Source organism: Cnephaeus nilssonii (assembly GCF_951640355.1).
Source record: "Cnephaeus nilssonii genome assembly, chromosome: 12".
Lineage (NCBI taxonomy): Eukaryota > Metazoa > Chordata > Mammalia > Chiroptera > Vespertilionidae > Cnephaeus > Cnephaeus nilssonii.
In genome coordinates, this window is record NC_137083.1 from 62,481,974 (window position 1) to 62,495,385 (window position 13,412).

General features: G+C 52.2%; 1 protein-coding gene across 8 annotated transcripts in view; it reads right to left on the reverse strand.

Annotated features, from left to right (window-relative positions):
• CCDC136 (coiled-coil domain containing 136) overlaps positions 1-9,558 on the reverse strand; it is a 28,285-nt gene extending 18,727 nt beyond the window's left edge. For all 8 annotated transcript variants that reach the window (XR_013814288.1, XM_079785928.1, XM_079785927.1 and 5 more), the window contains exons 1-4: positions 9,450-9,558; positions 8,645-8,752; positions 6,875-7,120; positions 6,337-6,411 (exon numbers count right to left, since the gene is read on the reverse strand). Coding sequence is in view for 7 of the 8 variants with exons in the window: in XM_079785928.1 (XP_079642054.1) it covers positions 6,337-6,411; positions 6,875-7,120; positions 8,645-8,752; positions 9,450-9,507 (487 nt within the window). In the remaining variant the exon portion in view is untranslated. The remainder of the gene's footprint in view (positions 1-6,336; positions 6,412-6,874; positions 7,121-8,644; positions 8,753-9,449) is intronic.
• Between the last annotated feature and the right edge of the window lie 3,854 nt (positions 9,559-13,412).

The window sequence follows — 13,412 nt, forward strand, 5'->3', positions numbered from 1 at the left end:
TCCCCAGTAGGGGGTGTGCAAGAGGCAGCTGATCGATGTTTCTCTCTCATCGATGTTTCTAACTCTCTATCCCTCTCTCTTCCTCTCTGTAAAAAATCAATAAAATATATTTAAAAAAAAGAATACAAGAAAATTTAAAAAAAATTCCCTGGCTAAAAAAAATTTTTACACAGACTATTCTCATGAATTCAGTCTGGGAGCTTAGAAATTAGAGCTTCAGAATGCCCATGAACTTCCCGTGGTAAGTACTGGCCCTAAAATAATATCTATTTAGAGTTCACAGCTGAAATTCAAATGTAGGTTCATCACATGGTAACCAAACATGGGGAAAATAACCTACATGTCGATTGATAAGAGATTGTTTAAGTTAGTGATGGTTAAATAGAATATCACAGCCATTAAAAAGAAAATGGCAGATTTATAGAAAAGACATGAAAAGGTTTCCATACATACTAACTAGAAAGAAAAATCAGCTATAAAATATATTGTACTATCTTATTTTTGCAAAAAACAATTGTATGTACAATACAGAATACAAATATACAAAGACATAGAAAGAGGTCTGGAAGGATCTGCGTGCCAGCCATAAAGAGCAGTTCCTGGCCAAAACCGGTTTGGCTCAGTGGATAGAGCGTCAGCCTGCGGACTGAAAGGTCCCAGGTTCGATTCCGGTCAAGGGCATGTACCTTGGTTGCGGGCACATCCCCAGTAGGGGGTGTGCAGGAGACAGCTGATGGATGTTTCTCTCTCATCGATGTTTCTAACTCTCTATCTCTCTCTTCCTCTCTGTAAAAAATCAATAAAATATATATTTTTTTAAAAAGAGCAGTTCCTTCTGAAGTACGAGATAGGGGGGACTTTCACTTTCCACATTGTATAAATTGGTGCTGTTTGAATTTTCACAACAGGCCTCTATTTTATAATAGCTTTTAATTTACAAAAGAAATGTGTCAGAGCTCTCAGTATCTGTGGAACATCTCAGGGTTTTTGAACGTGGACAATCTGGGATTAGGAGAACCTAAATGTGGAGAGAGAGTAAAAAGCACTGACATCTAAAAAATTCAAATTTGGGAGCCAGGATTTCGGAATTAATGAAGATTAGGTTGGGAGGGTCAGGACCTTTCCACAAACACTGCAAGTTACACTGTCCTTATTTATCCCTTGCCCTGTCCTCTGCTCATTCTATTCACCATTCAGATTTCAACTTTCCCTAGCCTCTCCCCCATCTCCTCAAAAATACTAAGCAAGTCCTCTATTAGATGCTCTCAAAGCACCTTGTAGTTTTGCAGTGTGTGTGTGTGTGTGTGTGTGTGTGTGTGTGTGTGTGTAAAACCTTGCTCTCCTACTTCCTTGACTATAAGCTTCGTGAAGGCAGGGAACATGTCTGTTTTGCTCATCATTATAGCTCCAGGATTTGTCATAGTACCTGGCGTAATGCAGCTTGATAAGTATATGCTGTATTTGTGCATAAATGAGGCAGAGGGTCATCTATTGAACAAACGTTTATTGAGTACTAGAAGAAAAACTGGAGACATACTGCAGATATAAATGCTGACTGGGCAGGGTGTCTCAGGGGCAGGAGGGACGGTCTCCTGCCCTATTCTTACTCTCCCAAGCGCACATGTGCAGCTCTAGGCACATCTTTTGCCAGTCTTTCCTTCCCTAGCCGTCTCCTCTTCTTGGTCTACACAAGTCTTAATTGGTTATCACCTCTGTGCCACACCCAAGCACCTCTTCACTGAGATTCTCTGACTTCCTTCCAATTTGAAAGGAATTTCAAATTGCTCTGTCCACTGCTGAACAGCACAGGGGCGGGGCTTGCAGGCCAGAGGGAGGAGCTTATCCAGAAGCTTAGAATCTAGTGGGGGAGACATACATGTCAACTGGCCATTAGGATAAAGGCCCTACGGCCTGGGGGGACTTCTGCGGGGGCTGACCAACCTCCACTTCCCTACTGTGCCCTTGATGCTTGGGTTCAAATCCCCCCTTGGGTTCTCTTCTGGAGTCTAGCCCCACAAAAATGACATGCTCAAGTGCAGGAGGAACCGAGGAAGGGCCCCCCACGCCTAAAAAAGCTCTTCATTGGGGACACCAGGGGCAGGACCCGCTGCAGCCCGAGGGGCGGGGCTTGCAGGCCCGAGGGAGGGACTTATCCAGGAGCTGGGCGGGGCGGACTCTGGCTGGGGCGGGCCCAGGCCGGAGAAGGAAGGCCACAGCGGTTGGAAGAGCTGGCGCCGGCTGGCAGGGGGGCTGGGGCTGTTGGGGGCGAGGCCAAGGGTCGGGGAGTCCGGGCTGCGGGACAGAGATGTCGGTTGTCACTTACTGGTTATGGCCTCCATCTCGTCGGCCCCCCTTTAAGCGGTCTCCCTGGGGGGCCTCCCGACTCCGGCCGGTCCCGGCCCCCGAGGGGCTGTGGCGGCCGAACGGCCTCCCAACACCAGCTACCTCTGAGCCCGCGCGCGCCCCCTCTCGGCGGAAACGGGCAACGCGCGTGCGCAAGGACGGTCTGTTGGTTCCCGCGGGCGGAGACGGGGGGCGCCGTCACCAGACCTACAGCCTCGGCCTCCCACCCGCTTCCCCGCTGGGATGAGATCTAACACTAGAAACAGCCCTCCTGAGCAAAATTGCTCTAGAACTTCATTTTCCCACGTTGTTGCCTACCTGCCCCTCTACTGAGATTCTGACTTCCTTATTTGAAAGGAATGTATGTCCCTTACCTAAGCAAAGGCCTTTTCATGCTGTACTGGATCATTTCCTTCCTCATAAAAACATGACCTAGTGTGTCCTAGCTAAGAAATAAAATTTAAAAATCCCCAAACACTCTCCTTTGATTTTATTTCTCCTTTATTTCTCTGCCTCTCTTCAAAACATGACTGCTGGAATTATCTGCACTCACCTCCCCTTCCCTCTTCAGTCCCAACCCAATCAGGTTCTATCTTCGCTCAAATATCTCAGAGCCCTCCATCTGGCCAAATCAAATGGCCATCTTACTTGACTAAGCAACTTTTTGACCGTTATCATCTCCTTGAAGCACTTTCTGCTCTTGGCTTCCAGGGCATGAAAGGTTCCAGTAGCTCCTCCTACCTCCATCTCTTCTTGTTCATGTCTCCTTCTATACTGGACCTTTAAATACTGGAGTAACCCTGGGATTGGACCCTTTTCTTCTCTTCCAGTATCGCCTGTGATTTCATGGTGCTCTGCCATAGATTTGAATGTCATCTATATGCTAATGACTCCCAAAGGTATATCTCTGAGTTCTCTCCTGGCTCTAGATTCACATATCCAATTCAACATATTTACTTGGATGTCTTTGTTGGAAGCTGCCCATTGCCTTCACCAGCAGAAAGAGGTGGACAAGGAACCCGGAAGGCTGGTCAACCTTGAGGCTCTGGAAAGGGTCAGAGCCATACTCCCACTGTTTAGTTGAGACAAAGGGAGCTGAAGCAACTTCCACCTTTTAGTCTCATGTAAATCCTTGCTGATGGGCTGTCATCGAGCTATTATTGGAATTGCCTGCCTAAGGGCTATGGGTGTATCCCAAAACCTGAATAAAAGGGATAGCAAGGCCAGAGCAAAGCGGAGTCCTTCCTCTTGAGCTGGGCTCCCGCCTGGCCCCCAATATTTCCAAATTAATATTTTCTTGTCTAGTCTCTTTCATTTGCGTGCGGCCTCCTCCAGAGCCCGAACCCTGAACCTGAACCCTGAACCACGAGGGACGTGGAGGGGTACACTCGCAGTCATTACCCATTTCAAACTCAACATGTAGAAAACATGTCTTAAATGCTCCCCCTAACCCCCACGTCTTCCCATCCCAATAAATAACACCACCAACCAACCAGTTTAAGACAGTCATCTCTTATCCCCCTTCCAACTCATCACAAATCCTGAGGGCTTGACCTTCAAAATCTATTGTGAATCATCTTCATTTCTATTACTCTAATCGCAGTAATCACCACTTCCTGACTGGACTATTGCAATAACTTGCTGACCAGACTCACTGTTTTGACTCTGTTCCCTCCATCCAATTTCCACACAGTGGCCAAAGTGTTCTTTTTTTTAAAGGTAATGTTCATTTTTTTAATCTTTTATTGATTTTTAGAGAGAGAGGAAAGGAGAGGGGGAGAGAGAGAAAAACATCAATATGAGAGAGAAACATCCATCGGTTGCCTCTCCCACACACCCTGACAAAGGATTCAAACGGCAACCTGGGCATATGCCCTAACTGGGCATCAAACCTGCAACCTTTAGGTGCACTGGGACAATGCTCAAACAACTGAACCACACCAGCCAGGTCTAAAGTCTAAAGTGTGTTTTTTTTCTTTTTTTTTTTTTAATGTAAAGCAGTATATCACCCCAGCCCTGGCTAAGAGCCTCCCACACCTTTCTGTTATACTTAGGATAAAAGCCAAACCTCTCAGCTGGCCTACAAGGCCCTTTGTAAGCTGGCCTCTGCCTGCCTCTCAGAACTCTCTTACCAGGGTCCTCCACATGCACTTTGTTACAGCCACAATAGCCTTTGTACTGTCCTCCAAACACATGAAGCTCATTCTTGCCTCTGAGCTTTTGCAGTTGCTATTCCTTCTGCCCAACTGCTTTTCCCTCAGATCCTTCTCATTATTCAGGTCTTAGTTCAAATGTTACCTTCTCAAAGAGGATTTTTCTAACTACCCTATCAAAAATAAACTCCCTCTTCACCCCATCTCTATCATATTGTTACACTGTATTCACAGCATATTGCCACTTGAACATGTGTTGTTTATTTTCTGCCTCTCCTTATAGAATGCACTCTTCATTAGGGCAGGGATCTACTCTGTCTTGTTCATAGCTGGTCCTCCAAGTCTATGGGCACTCCATAAATGGTTGATAAACAAATAAATTAGCTCCATTTTACAAATAAAGAACCAAGTGTCAGATAAAATGACTTCCCCACCCTAACCAGTTTGGCTCAGTGGATAGAGCCTCGGCCTGTGGACTGAAAGGTCCCAGGTTCGATTCCAATCAAGGGCATGTACCTTGGTTGCAGGCACAACCCCAGTAGGAGGTGTGCAGGAGGCAGCTGATCGATGTTTCTCTCTCATCGATGTTTCTAACTCTCTATCCCTCTCCCTTCCTCTCTGTAAAAAATCAATAAAATATATTTAAATAAATAAATAAATAACTTGCCCAAGAGCACCAAGCTTGTTTTGTGGCAGAGCTGAGCCCAAGAATCTAGGTGCTCTGAGACCATTGCTCACACTCTTTGCCCTGTGCAACACATCTCCATTTCTCTCCTCCCCCATGAACTGTCCACTTCTCCCGCATCTACCTTTGCTTACATCTTCTTTCCTCCCCCTCTTCCACCTTGTCTTTGTCCTCTCCAGGCCTGCTTCCTGGACTTCCTTTTTTCTCCATTTATACTCTTCTTTTGGCTTGATCTCCCTTCTCCTGGGAGAGTCCCTGCTGTTTTCTAGGGCAGCTCCCCTAAACCTTCCGGAAGCTCACAGAAATAACAAAAGCTGCCTCTTTATTTGGTGGTACAGTGGAATGTGGGACGCCTGCCTTGCTGCTTCCCAGAGACAAAGGCAATGTGGGTGTTAGAAGAAAGGGATTTTGGGGTCACAGCTTGGTCCTAGGGAGCAAAAGAAGTGTTCTCATCCGCTTCACTTAAAAGAAAGAGATGTATAGAGTCCCCTCCAGTCACATCTCATTGGCTCACTGCTTTTCCCAGGGTGCCCTTTGAGGGCCAGGAAAAAGCAATCTGGTTCGGAATTCAGTCCTGATCACCTACCCCTGGCACTGACCAGGAGAACCAGGGAAAAGAGATGAAGGTGTGAAGGGAGGAGGCTGAAGGAGAGAAAAAGGAGAGAGTTAACCACAGGGAGAAAGGGTGAAATGGGAGGGCGAGAAAAGGAAGACAGAAGTGCCATGCAGAGATGCAAAAAGAAAGAAAATTGCCCAGCCGGGTGTGGCTCAGTGGTTGAGCATCAAACCAGGAACCAGGAGGTCACTGGTTCAATTCCCTGTCACGGCACATGCCTGAGTTGCAGACTCAGTCTCCAGTAGGGGGCGTGCAGGAGCCAGCCAATCGATGATCCTCTCTCATCATTGATGTTTCCATCTCTCCCTCTCCCTTCCTCTCTGAAATCAATTTTAAAAATTAAAAAAAAAAAAAAAAACACAAAGAAAATTGGGTAAAGAGGGGAATGAAGAGATGAGAAGAAAGGATGAGATTAGTAGAGAGAAAAAAAGGAGAAAGTGCTGAATTAGGTTATGTTTGTCTGCTATGCTTCACTCAAACCCTCTGGACACAAGTCCCTGGAAGACCTCCACCTCTCCAGCCTGAGTTCTGGGAATTACCTTGGAGCTGCTGGATCTGCTTGGTGAACACCTCTGCCTGCTGGGCACTGGCCAGCCGTTCATCCTCCAGGAGCCCTGCAATGAGACAGGGGCCAGCATCAGGCCTGGGATCCTGCATCGGGCCTGGGATCCTGCATCAGGCCTGGGATCCTGCATCGGGCCTGGGATCCTGCATCAGGCCTGGGATCCTGCATCAGGCCTGGGATCCTGCATCGGGCCTGGGATCCTGCATCGGGCCTGGGATCCTGCATCAGGCCTGGGATCCTGCATCGGGCCTGGGATCCTGCATCGGGCCTGGGATCCTGCATCAGGCCTGGGATCCTGCATCGGGCCTGGGATCCAGCATCGGGCCTGGGATCCAGCATCAGGCCTGGGATCCAGCATCGGGCCTGGGATCCAGCATCAGGCCTGAGATCCTGCATTGGGCTTGGGATCCTGCATCGGGCCTGGGATCCAGCATCGGGCCTGGGATCCTGCATCGGGCCTGGGATCCAGTGAGCACAGAGCCTATGGGCCAGGCCCTCTGTCAGACACTCACCCTGCAGCTCCAGGGAGTCGTCCTCGTGCTGCCCTGCCAGCTCCCGGGTCTCTTCCAGCTCTGCCACCAGCTGCAGCACCTGAGCCCTCAACTCCTCAAGCTCCGTCTCCGTGAGGCTCAGGCCCCGGTGCTTGCCCAACGACAGGGAGCCCATACCGCCACCTTTCTGCACTTGCTCTTCCTCTTCTTCCACCTCTTCCTCCTCCTCCTCTTCCTCCTCATAGAGCGCTGGGAGTAACACTTCCCCTAGGGAAGACACCCATCCCACCTGGGAGTCAGAGACAACTTCCTTTCAAGGGTCCTTCTAGGGCGGGCGCTCAAACTCACTGGCTCAGGGCAGAGATGTTATAATAGTGCCACCTGGTGTCCCCCAAGGACCCCCCTGGGCAGGACCTGCACTCATGAGTCTTCAGTTGTGAGCGTCAAGTTTGGAGGTAGCCCACCCCCCTTCCAGGCCCTTTCTGGACCCCTATTGCACCTGGGGGCCTCCCATTACTGCCTTTGGGCCAACTGAGCAGCCGGTGCTGGCTCAGCCACGTGAAGCTTGCATAAGGATACCTGCGTCTTCCGGTCCTGGTCCCTGGGTAGTGGGACAAGTAGTCAAGAAGGGATTCAGACCCTGGGCATATCTCAGGCCAAACAGGGCAAGAGTTATAGTTTGGGGTTTGTAGGAAGTTAAAAATTATCCTGGTGGCTTGTGAGAAATTAGCCTTTCCATAATAAAAAGGCATTGCCTGTCAGCAGCAGAGGAAGAAACCACTTAAATGAAGTGATTCTGAATGTTTTACTGGACAAACATGGGGGCCTTTCAAATGTGCTCTTTTTGAAATTGTCTACAAGGTCCACCTTCCTTTCCCCTGCAGAGTGTTTGCGGGGGGGGGGGGGGGGGAAGTGGGGGGGTCCTTCCTCTCCGTTTCCTGAGGGTAAGGGGGCCCCTCCCCCGCCACCCCCCGTGACCACAGCGCAGTTTTCAGGGTGTGCTTGTGCGTAAGAGAGAGCCTTCCACGCATTGGAAACTGGGGTGTGCTTGCTCCCTAGCCTCCGGTTGGTGAGCACCCTCTCCTTTGCTGCAATGCAGTTCCTCTAAATAGCAAAAATCTTATCCGGATTGTGATGGTTTGTTTCGTTGTAAAACCTGAATCCCTGATCTTATTTTCTTCAATAACAGCAGCCTAAGGTTCCCCTGGGGTCCCCTGAGTCACCGGTCCCCCTGGGGAAGCAGGGTTGCCCACACTGAGTGTGCACAGAAGTCCTGGAAAAGGGACCAGCATCCCTCCCGGGGCCTGGGGTTGGGGTGTGTGGGAACACATGAGTGTCAGGAGGCTGGCCTTCCCACCTGCCCCCTCCCAGGCGATCTCTTTCAGGCAGTAAGCGATCCTGGAGATCATGGCACATGAAGTTCGTGGTGGTGGCACAAGAAAAAGAATTCACATGCTCCCTTCCCAGCTTTTCAAAATGAGAGACAGCTTGGGATCTGGGTTGAGAGGCAGCAAGAACAAACCCCTGCTGAAAAGCTCTGTCCAACTGAGGCCTGCCCGCCTGCCTGGCAGCTCCCTCGGGACGCACAGCCTGGTTAGGTGGGGACCCACAGGGATGCACCTGGAACCTCCCTCCAAGCCGGAGCCCCGAGGAGGGCAGGAGGGGGCTAAGGGGAACCGAGGAAAGAGCTCTGACCTGGCTCAGAGTTCTGGGGTCAGAGGGAGGGAGGGAGGAAGAGGGGCGAGAACTCGGGCGAGGGGACGAGACATAAAGCTTTCTGGGAAAACTCACCCTCCATAGCTTGCATCCCCCGCCGCTCCAGGGAGCCCCAGCGTTGGCCTTTCTTCCTCTCACATCCCTCAGACACCTCGTAGGAGCCGACAGTGGTCACTGTGGAACCTGCCAGCAGGGACAGAGGGGGGGCTGTCTGATGCCAGGGGCGGCTGGGGCTGGGGTGCAGGGCCGAGCAGGGGACGTGCCTTCAGCCCTTTGGAGCCCCGGGCTTTGAATTCTGGAGGAAGTGCTCGGTTTACTCGGCCCCAGCCGCCCCTCCGGCTGCGCCAGCGGGGACCCCGCCCTGCACCCTCCTCAGCACCCCCAGTCCCAGCCTCCTCTCCCTTGCACAGACGTAAAGGGTGTGTGTCTCTTTAGCCCAAAGGGGACTGGAGGAGAGAGACAGGGATGGGAGAGAGGACAGGAACCAGCAAAAGAGCGGCTGAAAGGGTGAGGTGGTGCGTGCAGGGAGGCAGGTGCTGGGGCGGGGCTGTGGGCAGGGGTCGAGGCCAGAGCTGCTCCCCCCCCCCCCCCCCGTTTCTTCCGCGCTCGCGAGCCTTCGGGCCGGAGGGGTGCAGGGTCGGGAGCCACCAGGGCTGGAAACCCCAGCGGCTGCCCTGACGAGACGGAGAGGGCGCGGGAGAGGGGGCCGGGGCAGGCGTGGCGGTGGCGGAAGAGCCAGCCAGGGAAGATGGAGACCGCGCCAGGTGGGGGTGGGATGGAGGAGGAAGACTTCGGAGGGAGCGGAGCGGGGAGGACCCTGGGTCCGCAGGGAGCAGAGGAGGAGGAAGGCGGTGGAGAGTGAGGAAGGGGCGGCTCTGACCTGGGCCCGGGCAGCTCCAGCTCGCGGCGCCCGCGCCGGCCCCGGCAGCCGCCTCCATGGCCGCTCGCGCCGCCGCCGGCCCCGGGAGCAGACGCTGCAGCAGCGCGGCCGGGACCCGGCGGCCGGGCGCAGGGGCGGGGCCGGGGCCGGGGGCGGGGCGAGGGGCGGGGCCTGGGCGGGCACCTGACGCCGCCCCGCCCGCCGCCGCCGCCGCCGGGAAGCCCTCCCTGCACCGCGGCTTGGGACCCCGGGCGGCGCGGGGCCCCGGGGAGGGCGGGGGAGCTTGTCCCCGAGACGCCCGTGGCCGCGCCGGGGAGGGGCGGGCGGACCGCCGCTAATCGGGCGTGAGGCTGCGCCCGAGGGAGCCCCACGGCGCCTTGGTCTGGCGCGGGTCCGGCCCGGAGGCGGCTGCGCGCGGGGACCCCTCTGCGCCCGGTCGGGGCCCGGCCCTCTCGGTGCGCTCAGTGACCGGGAGGAAAGGACGAGGGGGACCCACCTCCCGGCCTGCCCCTCCGAGCGCGCAGACACTCACTCCTGCACGCAGGGCTGGCACCGCCGCCGCTGTCCGCGGAGCCCCGGCTGCCGCCCGAGCCCCCGCCGTGGCTTCTCGCGCCCCAGAGGTGCGTGGAGGAAGGAAGCCAAGGCCCACGAACGCGAAAAGCCGGGCCCTGTCTCTGCTTTCCCGGAGCCCCTGCCAGTCCAACCGGGGACCGCTCCGCGTCCCCCCAGCCCGCGCTGCCCGAAGACCTCCTCTCTCCACCGCCCGGCCTCCCCGCCTGGCCCCAAACCCCGTGGGCCACGAGCCCCGATCCCCACGCCCCCCACCCCCTGTAGCCGTCTCGAGTGGGAACTGCTGACTTTCCCTCTTGCAGGCGATGTGGAAGCCCAAAGGGCTTGTTTCAGTGATTGAATTATTCGTCCAAGGACTGTCTGTCTCCCAGGCGCCCAAGGCAGTGCTCGCATCTCTGCGGGTCTCAGCAGGGACAGAGCGGCACACACTTAGGAACAGGGGCGTCCCAGCGCATCCAGAAAAGTATTGGAGATTCCTAAGACTTCCTAGTATGACTTCACCCTTAGGGAGTTAAATGTTTTTTGTTTGTTTGTTGTTTTTTTTAATATATTTTATTGATTTTTTACAGAGAGGAAGGGAGAGGGATAGAGAGCTAGAAACATCAATGAGAGAGAAACATCAACCAGCTGCCCCCTGCACACCCCCCACCGGGGATGTGCCCTTGACCGGAATCGAACCTGGGACCCCTCAGTCCGCAGACCGATGCTCCATCCACTGAGCCAAACCGGTTTCGGCTGTTTGTTTGTTTTTAAATATTTTATTTAAATACTAGAGGCTTGGTGCATGAAATTCCTGCACTGGTGGGGGGGGGCGGGCCTCAGCTGGGCCTGCACCCTCTTGCAGTCCGGGACCCTCAGAGGATGTCCGCCTGCCGGGATCCCTCTCACAGTCCGGGACCCCTCGCTCCTTACCACTCACCTGCACCAGAGGCAGGAGAGGCTTCCGCCACCGCCACTGTGCTCGCCAGCTGTGAGCCCTGCTTCTGGCTGAGGGGCACTCCCCCTGTGGGAGCGCACTGACCACCAGGGGGCAGCTCCTGCATAGAGCGTCTGCACCCTGGTGGTCAGTGTGCATCAAAGCGACTGGTTGTTCCACCGTTCAGTTGATTTGCATATTAGGGTTTTATTGTATAGGATATTGTATTGATTTTTTACAGAGAGGAAGGGAGAGGAATAGAGAGTTAGAAACATCGATGAGAGAGAAACATTGATTCAGCTGCCTCCTGCACACCCCCTACTGGGGATGTGCCCGCAACCAAGGTACATGCCCCTGACCGGAATCGAACCTGGGATCCTTGAGTCCGCAGGCTGACACTCTATTCACTGAGCCAAACCGGTTAGGGCAGGGAGTTAAATGTTGCTCAGTAATGATAATGTTGCCCTATAAGAGTCCCCCTCCCCTCCCCTCTTCTTCCCCTCACCTCCCCTCCCCTCTTTTTCTCCTCCCCTCCCTCTTCTTTCCTTCCCTCCCCTCTCTCTCTCATCCCCCTAGCCGAGTGCTCTGAGAGATGATGGAGGTTTCATTTGCTCCCCAGAGATCAGGATTCCACTCTATCTCCTGTGGTCAAAGTGATCCCGTTGGGGAAAGGCTGTTGAACAAGCCCACCCAGACCCTTCCGGAGGGTCTGCTGCAGATCAGACCTGCCCAGACTTGGGGAGCAGGACAATCGTCAGGGATGGAGGAAGGGGCTGCCATGGGGAGGGTGGGCGGCATAGAGCTCTAGTGACTGACAGCCTAATGCTGGAAGCCCAGTGGCTATGAGGTCTGCCTTAGTGCAGCTCCTCCTTCTGGCTCAGCCAGTGGGGTCAGTGAGCAGCTGATGTTCACTGCTGAGCTTGTGGCCGATGGAGGGAAGGTCAAGGGAGGACAGTGTCAACTAGGACACCCAGGGGTCCAAGCGCTCCTCAGGGAGCTCTGACCCTGGGTATTAAGACTAGTTTCTCCCTGGCTCTTGGGCGGCAGGTCAGCTTTCACCCTCGATTAGGAGGGCATTCAGGGAGATCTGAACCAATCTATTCTCAGGACCCAAATATGGGCAAATCCTGGCCAGACCAGCACTGGGGTGGGGCAGGGGGTGGAGATTAGGGGGCAGGAGGGAAGGGCTCAGCAGCTATGGGGGAGGGGGGGGGAGTGGACCAGGGCCCAAGGATGCAGCTCCCAAGTGCCAGCAGAGGTGGGGGTGTCAGGTGATCAGCTGAGGGAGATGATCTAAATTAATCCTTGTAATCCCTGGACTCAGGACTCAGCCTTCCTCCTAATCCATCCCAAAGCTCATCCTCTCAGGATTGATGCGGCCATTTATCCCCCTTTACCCTTATTTCTAAATGCCTAGATCCCTTCATTATAAGGGGGAAAAATGTAAATCTTTTAAACATGCAGAAAAATACAGAGAATAACAATAAATATCCACTGAAATCCAATTTCTGTTCATTTAGAGATAGCCCTTCTAGTTATAGTTTTACAGTTTTATTCTCTATGTATGTATTCACAAACACTACAGAATATTGACTTGCGTTTAAAATCTATCTAAATGGTATTATACTGCATACACTATTCTGCAAACTTCCTTTTTCCTCAAAAATGTTTTACATTTATTCATGAATTTTAACTTCTGAATACTATTTCATTGTTTGAATATACTGATACTACAATTTATTTATTCATCTTTCTGCTCAGGGGCATTTAGAATGTTTCCAGTTTTCTGGGTTATAAACAATGATGCCATGAACAGTGTTATGCATGCCTCCTTGGCATATATGTAAGCACTTCTCTAAGGTAGGTACCTAGAGGTAGAATTTCTAGGTCATAGAATATGTGCTTAACTTCACGAGTTAAACGTTACTGGTTATTGCTAAAGTCTAAAAAGCTGTTTGACCAATTTATACTCTTAACAGTGGCTTCCAGTGCTTGATTAGATTCACTAACATAAATTTCTCTGCTCACCATTCTTTCTTACACTCCACTCCTTCCTTCTTGTAAAGTATATCCTTTGGTGGCATTTCAGTGAAAGTTTTCAAGTGGTAAACATTCTCAGCCACTGTCTTCAAACTTCCGTACTTCACACCATGTAAGTGGAAACTTAGTGGACATAGACTTTGAGGTTGTCAGGTTTTTCTTGATCTTTTGAAGATATTTTATTTTTTTCTATAATACTTTGTTGCGAATAAGAAGTCAGCCAATATAACTATTATCTTTCTAGGCAAACAGGCCTTTTTTTTCTTGTTACTTTTAAGATTTTTTTCTTTTTCTCAGTGTTCTGCACTTTTGCCACAATGTGTTTATAAGCTCAGGACTCTTCAACCTGAGACCTATGTTTTTCTTCCATTTGGAAAAAATTTTTTTAATATATTTTTTTATTGATTTTTTTTACAGAGGGGAAGGGACAGGGATAG